Consider the following 14081-nt stretch of genomic DNA (forward strand, 5'->3'; position numbering starts at 1 on the left):
TTGTCATCTTCTAAACACTCTACCCACAAGTGACTAAAGAGACAAAATTGAGCAAAGGGGGATTATGCATGAATATCAAGAAATATTTCCCACCTGCAACATCTGTTAGAGGGGGGGAATCAGGCAAGACCCACCTCTGCAGGCCTTTAAAACGGGACTGAACAAAGCCTCAGGGACTATACTGCAGGAAACAACCTGCCCTGCTCAGACCAGGGCAGGAACATGATGTGACCTACTGGATCTCTTCCATCGCTAAAGGCTCCATGCCTCTGACAAGGGCTGATCATTTCCATGTGCCTTTTCCCCTTTAAGGGCACTTCGGGCTGTAACTTGAGAAGACCAAGTGGGGAAAAAGAAAGAAAGAAACTCGGCTGAGTTTCTCCCTCCTCCTCCGCCCTTCCCATGCAGGCAGCAGCCACGTCACCCAGCCTGCACTGGGACAGCTAAGCAAGCTCAGACTGGGAGGGACATTCTGGGGGACAATCCCCTACTTTGCACTGGCACACAGGGGAGGAAGAGGGCCGTAGGCAGATCATAGAGTAGGTAGAAATTGTGTCTGATAGAACAGAGATTAAATATACCAGGAGGAGGAGTGAGGGGACCAGTTTATTCTGGAGGTAAGAATATCACGGGAGAAAGTTTTTATACTAGGAAAGAGAGTTTACTCATCTGCCAGGAGACAGGAACAGGGGACTCCATACTCACAGAGAAAGAAAGTTTAATTGGGAGAGAGAGTTTAACTGATCCGGGACAGGAAAGGGAAAAGATTCACTGCAGAGTTTTACCAGGTAACAGAGAGAATCTCTTGGGAGAAACCAAGAGAACTCCCCAAGCCTTCCCTCCTCTTCAAAACTGCACTGATTCATTTGCCACGGGGAAGTTCTTGGAGCAATGAATATATTCCGGATCCTGGGAGACGTCTCCCATTTGCTGGCTATGATCATATTGCTGGTCAAGATCTGGAGATCCAAGTCCTGTGCTGGTGAGTTTTCTCCCTGACAATTTGTGTGTGTGTGAGTGAGTGTGAGAGAGAGACCGTGACGAGATGAGGCAGGGGCAGTGAGTGGGGAAAATCAATGGCTTGCAAGTTAGTGACACTCTGTGCCCTCCCTAACTGGGTTTCTAGGGAGAATTAAATCTCACTCTCTCCATCGCACCCACTCTGCCATCTCACTACCTCTTCCCCATCCTCCTCCTTCCCCACTTGTGGGACCCCCACTTTTTTGGTGGGCCGCCCTGCTGGGACCCTTCCACACATACACAAAGGGGCCAACAAAGCCATCCTGGCTCAACGTTATTTCCATCAGAGGGCGGGACAGGGATGTGATTGGGAGGAGGGTGTTGGGACGTGGCAAAAAGCATCAGCTTTTAGCACAGGTGCTTATCTTGGGGTGGCGATAACATGGGAGCTGTTCCTGGGGGTGGAGAATGGCAGGGAGGGATTAGCAAGCGTGCAGCTGTAAAAACTTTTCCAGGCGAAAGAAACAAAGAGAGGCTATGAGGCATCCCTGCTAAAGGTGTGTAACATTACAGGAGATAAATGGCTGTCCCTCCCCTTAGGCCGCATCTGCTGGCCAGATGATGCAGAGGAGCTGTAATAATACTTTGCACCTTCTCAGCATCTCAAAACACTTTACAAACTTTCCTTTAGCCTCAACCCCCTGTGGGGAAGAAGGAGGGTTATCTTCATTTTACAAATGAGGAAACCCAGGCAGAAAGGGATGAAGTCATTTGGCCAAGGTCACCAAGTGAGTCAGTGACCGAGCTGGGAACAGAACTCAGCTGTAGGGTCCTTTCCCCTTCTCCAAGTGCTAGGCTATGGGAGCTAATAGGGAAAGAGGCTGAACTGAGAGCCCCGTCACCTGGAGTCTTTTTCATTATCCTTCACAGCAGGGACATCATAGGTGGAAATAATGCCAGTTTCCCTCCCTACCCCAGCCTCTTCATCAGTGTACCTCAACTTTGCCCCAAGTTCACTGGTGACTGAAAGCTATTACCATCTGCGGGCTGGGACCCAATCTCTCAGCCAGTTTGCTACCAAGGCAGACATTGCACAAAATATTACCAGTGCGAACAAGATGGAGGGGGAGAGAAGGGCATGCTCAGAAGAACCAGGATTGAATGAGGCATGAAAAAGGACCATCCTCTCACCCCAGAGCTGTGCCCTGCAAGGCAAGCCTGTGAGGTGGTGTCAGGGGAATCCTGCACTGCCACTGCCCACGCAAGACCTGTTCTGTCAATCTGGCTCGTTTTGCCCATGCCAAGCTCACTTAAAACATCCCAAGATAAATGGTTTTAAACACATTGGCTCTATTGCAACAAAATCCTCCCACCATCTTTTCTCCCTATTTATTCCATGTATCTCTGCCCCTGCACTGCTCTGATCTAGCACAAGGTGGTTAATGATGCTCTGAGCACTCCTCTAGTTCAGGAAAGATATAGGTCAGGGCAAAGTGGCCAGTCACTGAGCCATGAATGGCCCAGCCAACCATGAGCTCCAGCATGCTAGTTAGGCAGAGAGGGAAGACATGGATCTGGTAGGATATTAATAGCAATAGCTATTTACTGTCCAAATCAGTTTTGCATTTTAGTTCAGTGAACTAATTTGACTGCATGTGTAGCTGCTTTCCCAGGTATCACAGGGGCAGCAGGTGGGGATCCCTCTCACTGGAAGGAGTGGCTGACCACCCACTTTGTATAACAGCTATTGTCCTACAAACACACCAACAGAACCAGATAACAAGGCTGAAGGATTTTTTGTCCTGAACTGTTACTTAGCAGAGAAGATACCTTGATACAAGATAAGGAGGCATGTGCTTGGGGAGTTTTCAACAGCCGTGTCTTCAAACCTTTCCTCTCTTACCTGTCTTATCTCCCATTGCTTCCCCTGATGTGTAGGTATCTCCGGGAAGAGCCAGATCCTTTTCACCCTTGTCTTCACGACCCGCTATCTTGACCTGTTCACCACCTTCATCTCAGTCTATAACACCGTGATGAAGGTAACGGCAGGGAGACGCTGCAGGAGCCCCACTGCAAGAAACCCCATAGGTTCCTCATTGTAGTTACTTGGGGGAGGTGATAGACCAGAGGTGGACAAACGTTTTGGCCTGAGGGCCACATTGGGGTTGCAAAACTGTATGGAGGGCCAGGTAGGAAAGGCTGTGCCTCCCCAAACAGCCAGGCCCCCCCCAAACAGCCAGGCCGCCCCCGCTTCTGCAACCCCAGCCCCTATCCAACCCCCCCTGCTCCCTGTCCCCTAACAGCCCCTCCCAGGACCCCCTGCCCCTAACCTCCCCTCTGGGGCCCCACCCCTATCCATCCGCCCCTGTTCCCTGTCCTCTGACTGCCCCCTGGGAGTCCCTGACCTGTATCCAACTCCCCTGCTCCCCGCACCTTTACCATGCCACTCATAGTGTCAGGACTGGCAGCCACGCTGCCCGGCCACAGCCAGCCATGCCGCCGTGTTGCCCGCGCAGGGGAGAGGGAAGAGCAGGTGAGGGGCCGAGGGCTAGCCTCCCCGGCTGGGAGCTCAGGGGCCAGGCAGGACGGTCCCACAGGCCGGATGTGGCCTGCAGTTTGCCCACCTTTGTGATAGACATTCACCAAATCGGGATTTTAAATTTTGGAGGGAGCTTCCTACAAGACCCCCAAAATTACAGTAAACATCCCTTTGGCAGGGGAGGGATAAAACTGTCCTTTAGATCGACTATTCCTCCAATGACCAGAGACAAACGACAACAGCCCACTCATCACAGCAGCTCCAACAAGTGGATTCCACTGCCCCACTAGTGCCTACCAAATCCAGAATCAGGAGACTGGGATTCAAACCTGGGCATCCTGCACAGTAGGAGTATTAATACCTTGGAGCACCAGGCCAACACCTCCTGTCAAGCCTAAAGTAGCAAGAGAAAAGACCTGGCGGTACAGGAGCAATAACTCCTAGGGTCACGTGGCCTAGCCATTGCAGCATCCCCAGGAGGGAGAGCAGCAGAGATGGGAATCAATCCTGGGTCTTCCAGAGGGCAGTCCAGAGCAGTAACTTCCCTACCACCAGCAACTTAAAAGAAGGACTTCAATTAGGCAAACAAGCAAGTCAGTCCCTTTTAACTGGAGAAGACAATAGGATGTAAGACAAATGTCTTTCAAAAGAACTTTCCTCCTCTGCAGGTCATTTTCTTGGTGTGTGCCTACATCACAGTGTATATGATCTATGTGAAGTTCCAGAAAACATTTGACAGAGAGCATGACTCCTTCCGTCTGGAATTCCTCTTGGTCCCTGTCACAGGCCTGTCATTTCTGGAGAACCACAGCTTTACCCCCTTAGAGGTAAGGAAGTATAAAAATGGAACAGACAGGAGGGGGAAAAAAGAAGGTGATAATCACTTAGTGAAAATTAGTTGGGATTTAGCATGATCAATGGAGCATGGAAGTAAATTTTGTGAAGAAAGGGGCCAGACTGGCAGTCTTTGGAGACAGACTCTTTGACAGACAATACAAACAGCTGTTCAAGTTTCTGCAGCCTCATCTCACTCATGGCTCAGTCCTGACCTGGAGGTGCTACACCTATAGGTTCATTCTCCATGACTCAATCCAATTTTCGGTCTTTCAGCTATTACTACTAACAAGGAAACCAACAAAACCAACGAGTATAGTGGTTTTCAGGATTGAGCCTCCCCCTTCACAAAGAAATGAATTGAGACTGGCACCTGCATTCAACAGGGCACATTTGATTAGGTAAAGGGCCAGTAGGAACAGCTGAGTTATGTATTTAAACACTCTCCTTCTCCCACCTCAAGATCTAAATGATTCAGAACCATCAAAATTGGGCATTGTCGGCCTACGCAAACAGAGTAGCACTGTTCCCCTCATCCTCCCTTTCCCCCTATTATTTGCTTTGCTTACTGGTTGCTTCTGGTCTTAAAATAGGTTGAAAGCTCTTTGGGGAAGACACAGTTTGTACCATGCATCTGATTGTGCTGATGAGGCTCTGATTCCAAATTGAAGCCTTTGAGGGCTATTGAAAATAATTGGCCCATAAGATTCTCCTCTGAATTGTTTCCTTCTTCCCACAGATCCTCTGGACTTTCTCCATCTACCTGGAATCAGTGGCCATCCTTCCTCAGCTCTTCATGATCAGTAAGACAGGGGAGGCAGAGACCATCACGACCCACTACCTCTTCTTCCTGGGTCTCTATCGTGCACTCTACCTTGCCAACTGGATCTGGCGCTACCATGCAGAGAATTTCTATGACCAGATTGCCGTGGTTTCTGGGGTGGTGCAGACCATCTTCTACTGTGATTTCTTCTATCTCTACGTCACTAAAGGTAGGTAGGGAGCGGGACTGAGGGTGAAAGCAGGAAGAAAACAAACATACAAAACAATACAATACAAAGAAAACAATATTTAAAATATTATGGTTGCAAAGTCAAGCACCCCAAAAAAAAATCAGAAATGCCAGAATGAAGTTTGCTTGTGCAACCTAATTCAACCCCCTTGTGCAAATTCATTGCAACAGTCTTTAATTACCTGAGCACATGCTCTTCCCCTCCCCCCATGCCCAACGTAGGACCTCTCTCTGAGTCAGTGCAAAAGGAGGGATAGTGCTCATTGAAAGAGCAACTATTCACTATTTTGTTTGCTCCCCCTCACATAGTATGTGGCTCCAGGCCCTACTTACAGTACATCAGTGGTCGTTTTCATGCACAAAGCTTTTTGAATTTAAGTGCAACCCAGGATCTACCCTTCCCCTTCCCTGTGGCCCTACTGCTTTCCCAAATAACCCCTGCCCCGCCCACTCCATTCCCCCCTCCCTCTATCACTCGCTGTCCACCACCCTCAGTCACTTTCACTGGGCTGGGGAGAGGGGTTAGGGTGCAGGCTCTGGGATGGGGCCAAGGGGTTCGGAATGTGGGAGGGAGTTCCAGGCTGAGCCTGGAGCAGGTTGGGGTATAGGAGGGGGTGAGGGGTGCAAGCTTTGGGAAGGAGTTTGGGTACAGGAGGGGGCTCCAGCCTGGGGCAGAGTGTTGGGGTGCAGGAAGGGGTGTGGAGTGTAGACTCTGGGAGGGGGCTCAGGGGTGGGGCAGGGAATTGAGGTGCGGGACAGCACTTACCTCCAGCAGCTCCCAGTCGACGGTGCAGTAGGGCTAAGGCCAGCTCCCTGCCTGCCCTGGCCCCACACTGCTCCCAGAAGCAGCCAGCATACCCCTGTGGCCACTGGGGAGGGGGCCCATGGCTCTGTGTGCTGCTCCTGCCCACAAGCACCGCCCCTGCAGCGCCCACTGGCTGCAGTTCCCCATTCCTGGCCAATGGGAGCTGTGAGGGTGGTGATTTCTGGGAGCAGCATGGGGCCAGTGCAGGCAGGGAGCCTACCTTACCCCCACTGGACTTCTAGTGATCGACTGTCAGAGGCTCCAGAATCGACCAGTCGATCACGATCAACTGGTTGGTGACCACTGCTGTACTTTGTCCAAAGCCTGCTCTGCATATGCAATTAATGTCCTCATGGACTTTTCTATGATGTTCATTGCTGCAATATTTAAGTGCTTCACAAACATTATCTTCAACTCCCCTATGAGGGGGGCAAGTATCTCCATTTCAAACATGGGGAAAATGAGGCACAGAAAGATTAAGGCCAAAATTGTTACATGTCCACTAATGTTGGGTTCCTACACGGAGGTGCTTCTGGCCTGACTTTTCAAAGGACTCTGCATTTTTATAGCACGTTATGTTCAGAGCAGAGTTAGCACTGGCTTCAGTGGGGTTGTGAATGATGAATACTTTTGCAAAGCAGAACCAAAAGTCTCAAGCTGGGCTGATGAGAAACACAAGCAGTGGCCACCTGAAATGCAGTTTAAGTGGCCTGCCTGACATCATATAGGAACTCTGGCAGAGGTAGGGATAGAATCCAACCATCCAGGTGTCACTTAACTGCCTAAACCAGAAGACCATCCTTTCTCTTGCTCATTTCTTGCCTGATTAATCCTGTACCTTCCAAGTACTGCAACAAATGAGGCAGGGGTCCTGCAGGCCCACAGCCTCCTTCACAACCCTGGTTCCTTCCCAGAGTAGGTCCATCCTGTGTACTGAGGCAGGGGCCCTGTGGAAAAAGAATACCTGTATGTGATCATGTGCACAAGGTGGGCAAATTAAAGTTGTATAGAGAACTAAATCAGGTATTTCTTAACTTTTGAGTGCTTGACTTTGCAACCTCAAGGTGTAGTTTCCTAAGTTTTTTTTGGGGGGGGGGTGGGGGGGGAGGAGAAGAATTTATATGGAACCATGCTGACCTGTGTCATCAGCAAGGGAGAGACCTTTGAATCCACAGCAAATTCTGCCTCTTGTTGTTTTATGAGGTCAAGCCACTAGAGGGGGATGAGACACAGTGCCAGTGAGTTTCACAGATATTTGTTAAACAGCAGAGGAACGTTGAGACTCTCCAATGGTGGGTTCCATTCCAGGCTTTGGAAGAGTATATTCAGTGGTTTCAGGCCCCTTTTTCACCATCCCCTCCTTCTGCCCATTCCATTACAGCCTTTCTGTTTCCTACTGCAGTCTCTGCCCCCCTGCCTTGATTCCTCCATCCTCTGTTTCAATCAGGCTGTTTCTTCTTCTCCACACTGTTCAGGTATCAGCAGAGGAAATACAAAAGCATAAGGCCAGGTCTACACTATAAACTGTCATGGATATAACTATCACTCAGAGCTGTGAAAAATCCACCCCTTTGAGCAACGCAGTTATATGAACCTAACCCATGGCGTACACAGCACTATGTCGACAGGAGGGCTTTTCCTGTCGACATAGCTACTGCCTCTCACGGAGGTGGATTAACTACCTTGGCGTACATCTTCACTGAAGCACTACAGCAACACAGCTGCACCGTGACAGCGTCTTAAGTGTAGACTTGCCCTAAGAGAGAGTCTCCCATATCTCAGTGCAGAAACACCTCCCCACAACTTTTAATTGCAGGGAAGGTCCTGCTCAGCTCCTGGGGAATGCCCAGTAGACTGAATCTTCAGAGAGTTTAACTGTAAAACTCTTACCAAGTCTCTACAGAGCATATGCAAACAGATTTTCAGACAGACTCTCAAATTCAGTCAAATGTGGGTGGATTTTCATGGAAACAGCAAAAAGCACATCCCTTACACAAAGGCAACCAATGCTTTTGCCAATTTTCAAGTCCCTGCACCAAGACACAAGTTGTGAAATACTTGGTCCTTGTGTTCTTAGCAGACACACTTTTTGGTAGAGTTCAGGCTACAGTCCCAGGAGCACCACTCAGTGGTCCAAAGTGTGACCCCTGACCACGTATTACGTGGTTTTACACTAATTGAGAGAAATTAAGGATTTTGTAAGCAAAGAAAGTGAACCCACACGACCCAGATGGCTATGAAAGGAGGAGATAAGGTTAATTTAGAATGACTCATTTTCATCAAGAGCATTCCTCCATTTCTAGGGCCCCCTGCCCATGTTGCAGCAGCTGTTTTCAACCAAGAACTGAATATGAATGACTCCCTCCTCTTCCCAAAGCTCCTCAGTTTTGCACACATTAATCCCACTAAGCCTGCACAATTCTTCAAGACCCTGAGGAAGGGTGACATCCAAGAACTTGGCAATAAAGGTTATATCCTCTGGTGGTGTTAGCATTTGGCACTAGACTCAGGACAAGGCATTTGGCTCTTGAAGATAAGCATGCTCTACAGCTGTCCTAGTGAATAACTAACAAGGTGATGTTAAGGATGCTCTACCTGCAATAGTCCTGTGAGGCTTAAAAGTAACTCTCTCCTTGGCACACCTCTGCCACCAATAATCTCTTGGTGATGCCCATTCTAATTAGTTGTGAGCTGTTAACCTTGCAGATGACAATGTTATGCTTTAGAGAGCAGTCACAGGGACTTTACTGGGAAACGGTGAATTTCCTCAAATTTCATTCATTATGCTTTCTTCCTCTCCTTGCACAGTCCTGAAGGGAAAGAAGCTAAGTCTCCCAATGCCAGTCTGAAAACAGCACCACACAACACAAGAAGTTCCTGCAGATGCAGTTCCAAGGTCACAGCTTTCTTCTTCTGCCCCATCGACAAAAGTGGCTCAGCTAAGAATCTCAACTCAGCACCAGTAATATAGTGAGGCTTGGATGGCTGATAAGCTCTTGATCTGCTTAGGGCTTGTCCTTAAAATGTCTGCTAGTGTTTTTGCTGAAGTGAATTTTGTACTGGTGAATGGTTCTGGCTAGCGACTGAAGTCCTCTATCCTCAGTTTTCAGAGTAACAGCTGTGTTAGTCTGTATCCGCAAAAAGAAAAGGAGTCCTTGTGGCACCTTAGAGACTAACCAATTTATTTGAGCATAAGCTTTCGTGAGCTACAGCTCACTCCATCAGATGTAGTGCATCTGATGAAGTGAGCTGTAGCTCACGAAAGCTTATGCTCAAATAAATTGGTTAGTCTCTAAGGTGCCACAAATACTCCTTTTCTTTATCCTCATAGTAGATCCATAAGTGCAAGCTTTATTCTCTCTCCTCTCTTTTCCTCCCCCCAGCCACTTCCAAAATCTGCCTCAAACCTGACCCTTTAAGGGATCACCTCAAGGAGTGAAAGTTTGTTTTCCACAGCTATTTTTCAGTCTTTCCAAGACTGCCAGCTGTAAAACAGTTGCTCAGTTCTTAGCAAACAGGTACCCAAAACACCAAAAAACCACCAGTCGATTTCATACTGGGAAACCAGGGGCAGACAGACCACTTGCAATTACTGCGATTTGTTTGCAGTGTTCTTGCAGCTATGTGATTATTGACACTTAAGCCACTATGAACTGGCAATCAAGAGGTGCAAGTGCCCATATCCCAGTCTATCCAGGCCCTGTAATATTTTTAAGGGAACATCCTTCCATTAAAATGGCAAGGATTACATCTGAAGATCTTTCAATATTGTAAATATTCAAACATTCTGCTCTAATCAACCCCTTTCGATCACAATTCCTGATGTTCTACAGATAGCGAGCATTTTTATTAAAATATATTTGGTTGCTGACAGACATGACTATTCCCTGGATTATTTTTTGTTATATAAAAGAGAGGTAAGTGGCGAATGGGGGTAAAACCATTTATGGTCTAGAAACAAAAATAAGTGCTCATATTTTATTGACTGTTTTTATTTATACCTACAAAAGAAAACAAGATGGTATCAAAAGGACAATTTACAAACTAAGAATAGTAACATAGCTCTTAGCATCCTGTCTGAACATCACAAATTTATGAATCTCTCAATTCAAGTCTTCGTTAATACAACAGGAATGTGTCCAGAGACCAGCAAAGGTGTGAAACAGAGCACTGATCCCCCACAAAAGCCACTAACCCTTCAGTTGTTGAGAGAAATCCACACAGCACTGTTGTTTCAGGAAGTGGGAAGGGAGGAGATGCCAGACTCATCTGACACTCCCACAAACACTTACAGATTGAGAACAATGCAAACATTAATAGATGTTAACACTGTATCAACAAGGGCTCTTTAGCTGGTATATGGAACAGAACAGCAAGCACCAGGTGAGACAGGGGGCAGGCACATGCTACTGTGCATTCAACAATCAAGTTAACATTCAAGTTGGGCATGAGAGAGACTGGACTGCAGCTGACAAAGTTACAATAAAGAATTGCAAGACCTCAGGATAGCTGTTTTACATCTACCCAAGTCCCTGAAGGAAGAAGTGAAAGCTACAGCACACTACAAGGCAGTTTTGGCTTTCCAGAGACCCTTTTTAAAGCCAGCTAGGCAGTGTGTCCCACCCCATGCCCTTCCACGCCCACAGAAACTCACAAATGAAGAATAGCTCCACGCTTGCTTGTGGGGGAGATAAAAGACAACAGATCAGTCAGTGCTGGGACAGTAAGAGTTCATTTGTGGCCATCATTTAAACACACAAGCACAAACATTTCTTGCCAAAGTACTAGTTAATTTTTTAAAATAGCCTCAACGTAAGAAAGATGGGGGTGTTAAGGGAGTTAGCTGTCCCCCTGACATTGTGCTGATAACCTACCTGTACGCTGTACACAAACCATATATTCATCCCACCCCTCATACTATGTCCTAAGGGGAAGATGTCTTAAAAAAAAGCTTTTTTTAAGCAAGCCCTCTCTCCCGCAGCCATCAAATGTTCTGCTCTCCTACAGAAGGTTTGGGCTGCCTTTCAGAAGGGTTGAGATGCCTTGTTTGTGACTACTACAGACTCCCGCAATAGAAAATAAAATCACAACAAACTCTTGTAATGCAAGGATTATGCCTTGCAACATCGGTATATGGCTCTGATTTCCTGCCAAGTTAACCAAATACAAGAGCAGCCAACTCTCACTATGATCTACTGCCCCAGAACCGTCTCCTCATGGCAATCACAAAGTAGACACACTTTACTATTTAAAGGGGAACACCCCCACACCTACCTTAGCCTGTAGAATAAACAAGATTGAATTAAAATGTTTACTAAATTTCCACTTTTTTCTAACATTTCCTAGAATGCTACCTACCTGCAAGGGCTGAGCTCAAAAGGGACTGCCGGGGCAGGGGAAATGCCAGGGAAAACACTAGGCAGTCCAGCGTATGAAGGAAAAGCAGCTTCAGAATCAGGACACTAACCAGCTCTCTCCTCACCTCATGAAGAGGGGTTTCCAGTTGCGCCTCCCCCCCCACCAAATCCCAGTAAGTTTTAAGTGGGAAAACTTTGCTACATTTCACTCAGCACAGCCGCATTCTGAACACTCCCCATGACCAGGTGCTTTGCTCACTAAGAATATACACAAACAGTACTGATCATCATCTTAATTCTGGTCAGTGTTTCTGTGCCTTCTACTGAATAGTTATCTTGGTGATCCCAGCAATGGAAATTTGAGGGCAGAAGCTGATTTAAGAAGTCAGTAACCAGCTTCCATCCATCTGCAGATTCCATCCATTCCTGCAATTTAACAATCATTGGGAAAGTACTTCAATGGTAAATATTTCAAATAGATGTTATATTTTAACAGAAGTTCTTACAGTGATTAGATCTGGGGTTTGAGACACCAAATGAAAACAGGTTTCTGGTCTCTGACACTGGGGCTTTATTCCCCTTCTCCTTACCACAGATCATAGAACTTACTTCAGAAGGAAGCTGCTGCAATCAGGAGCTACAAAAATGCCAACCAGAACAGTTTTACACTATCTGTGGGGCAACACTCAGAATGCCTCCAAACTGAGCCAAACAAGCAAGAGTTTTCCTTAGAAGTTTACTTATGCCAGAGTACAAGCATCAATATTCAGTTATTTAAAAAAAAAATCTCAAATCTAGAAAACAAATGAACACTGCTCCCTTGGATTTATTATGTTAAAGGAAGCGTGCCTTGAATCCCCAGAATTCCCCACCTCTCAATACCTCCCGAAATTAAGTTAGCATGTTATAGTACAGAGGCCTCCCCGGCTCTGCAGTAAGTTTTCACACACAAACCTCAGACCCCAAAAAGATTGGGCTGGGACTTATCTGCTTTATATCTATTTTCTTTTAAGAGAAAATAAAAAGTCGTTCCAATTTCCTCAACATGCAAGACCAAAAAAACCCAAAAAAACGAAACAAACAAAAAAAAAACCAACAACCCCCCCCCAAAAAATTTCCAGTCAATTGTGTGTGTTTCTCTGTGTGTGTATGTATAGATATATATATAGTTAAAAACCCACAAGATAAGTAATTGTGGACTGGGGGGCCATTTTTGGTGGGAAGGAGGAATTGGGATGGTGAATGCTAAATCTAACCTGCTTGAGAAAGACAACAAAGTGGGGGAAGAAAGAAAGAGAAGAAAGAAAGAAAAAAGTTTCCTTTAAATGCAAGAAGTCTAGACTGGTCACCAGCAGCCAAGTGGTCTCATTTGCGTGAAGGAGGAGGGGGTGGAGGGGGGGGTGGATACTGGTATGTGGCAGTCTGTCCCATGTAGCCTATCATGTTAGTGGCCGGAGGCTGAGGAAACTGTTGTGACATGAGAGGCTGCGGCTGCTGGCCTGAGCGAGCTATCCCTGCATACTGTGGCTGGGCGGCGGTTTGAGCGGTTCTCCCAGCGGTGGCAGTGCTAGTGGCAGCATAGCCAGTAGCATTGTATTCGGCGGCGCCATAACCACTTGTGCCATAGGCAGCTGCTCCATAGCTCCCTTGGGCGTAGCCATATTGGCTCTGCTGCGCCCCAAAGGTGGAATTCGGACTTCCATAAGCACTGCCATAGGTTTTGTTGGCTCCATTGGCAAAACTGTCGCCACGGTCACGGTCTCTCCGGCCATCTTTTACTCCCCGGAGCCTCCGTTCACACTCATCCTGGTACATCAGGTTAGGATTGTTGGCTGAACTGGCAGCAGTACGGTAACGAGAACGACCTCCTGGTAGTGAATACAGTGGGTTTCAGTACTGTGGGTAACTCAAATAAGAAAGGTCTATAAAGCACTGAATTCTCGCAATGGTTTTAATTACTCCCTCACCACTAAAGTCAACAGTCCCATGACAACAGGGCCAGAGGCCGTAAGTAACAACATTTTCAATTGACTGGGTTGCAAATATTCCTGCACAACTTTGCCTTCTTTTTTCCCAACTGTGGATACTAAATTCAAATCCTGATCTACCCCAAGATATGAGAGAGAGCAGAACAGAAACACACTGGGAGAAATATAGCACTGACTTAAAACTGACTTGGTCAAATTTCATTTGTTTCCTTGTGGGCTGGGAGGCAGTACTCCACCCTGTAAGAAGGGAGAATGTATCAGACTACTAACAGTGGTTCAATTAGGTGGGAAGCAGGACATGGCTACAGGAAATAAAACTATTTTACCAATTCACAGAGGCCATTCTCTGCAGGACACTGTTGCTGAGGAAAGAAATCCTATGGCTATGATTAAAACACTGAACGGCCTCCTTCAGTTAGCTAGAAGGACCCTAAGTTGGGTATGTATGCCCCAAATTAATAGATTTTATATCAAATATTACTGTAAATCTACATATAATAAGCCAGACAGCAGCAGTCTGATGTTGAGATGGTTTAATTATGAAGGTGTTTTGCTCTGCCTCTTTACACCTATCCTCCTTCAAGAT

The 14081-nt window shown here is 46.9% G+C and overlaps 2 protein-coding genes across 2 annotated transcripts in view; one reads left to right on the forward strand and one right to left on the reverse strand.

Annotated features, from left to right (window-relative positions):
- Positions 1 to 397: 397 nt before the first annotated feature.
- On the forward strand, positions 398 to 9365 carry KDELR3 (KDEL endoplasmic reticulum protein retention receptor 3). Its single transcript, XM_048834062.2, has 5 exons — positions 398 to 982; positions 2899 to 2999; positions 4168 to 4326; positions 5073 to 5325; positions 8959 to 9365. The coding sequence occupies exons 1-5, from the start codon at positions 892 to 894 to the stop codon at positions 8997 to 8999; spliced, it is 645 nt and encodes a 214-aa protein (XP_048690019.1). The 5' UTR covers positions 398 to 891; the 3' UTR covers positions 9000 to 9365.
- Positions 9366 to 10114: 749 nt separating this feature from the next.
- Positions 10115 to 14081, reverse strand: part of DDX17 (DEAD-box helicase 17) — a 30921-nt gene continuing 26954 nt past the window's right edge. Inside the window, exon 13 of the mRNA XM_048834066.2 lies at positions 10115 to 13375. Within this exon, the coding sequence (XP_048690023.1) occupies positions 12873 to 13375 (503 nt within the window). The 3' untranslated portion in view covers positions 10115 to 12872. The remainder of the gene's footprint in view (positions 13376 to 14081) is intronic.

This window comes from Caretta caretta, chromosome 1 (assembly GCF_965140235.1).
Source record: "Caretta caretta isolate rCarCar2 chromosome 1, rCarCar1.hap1, whole genome shotgun sequence".
Lineage (NCBI taxonomy): Eukaryota > Metazoa > Chordata > Testudines > Cheloniidae > Caretta > Caretta caretta.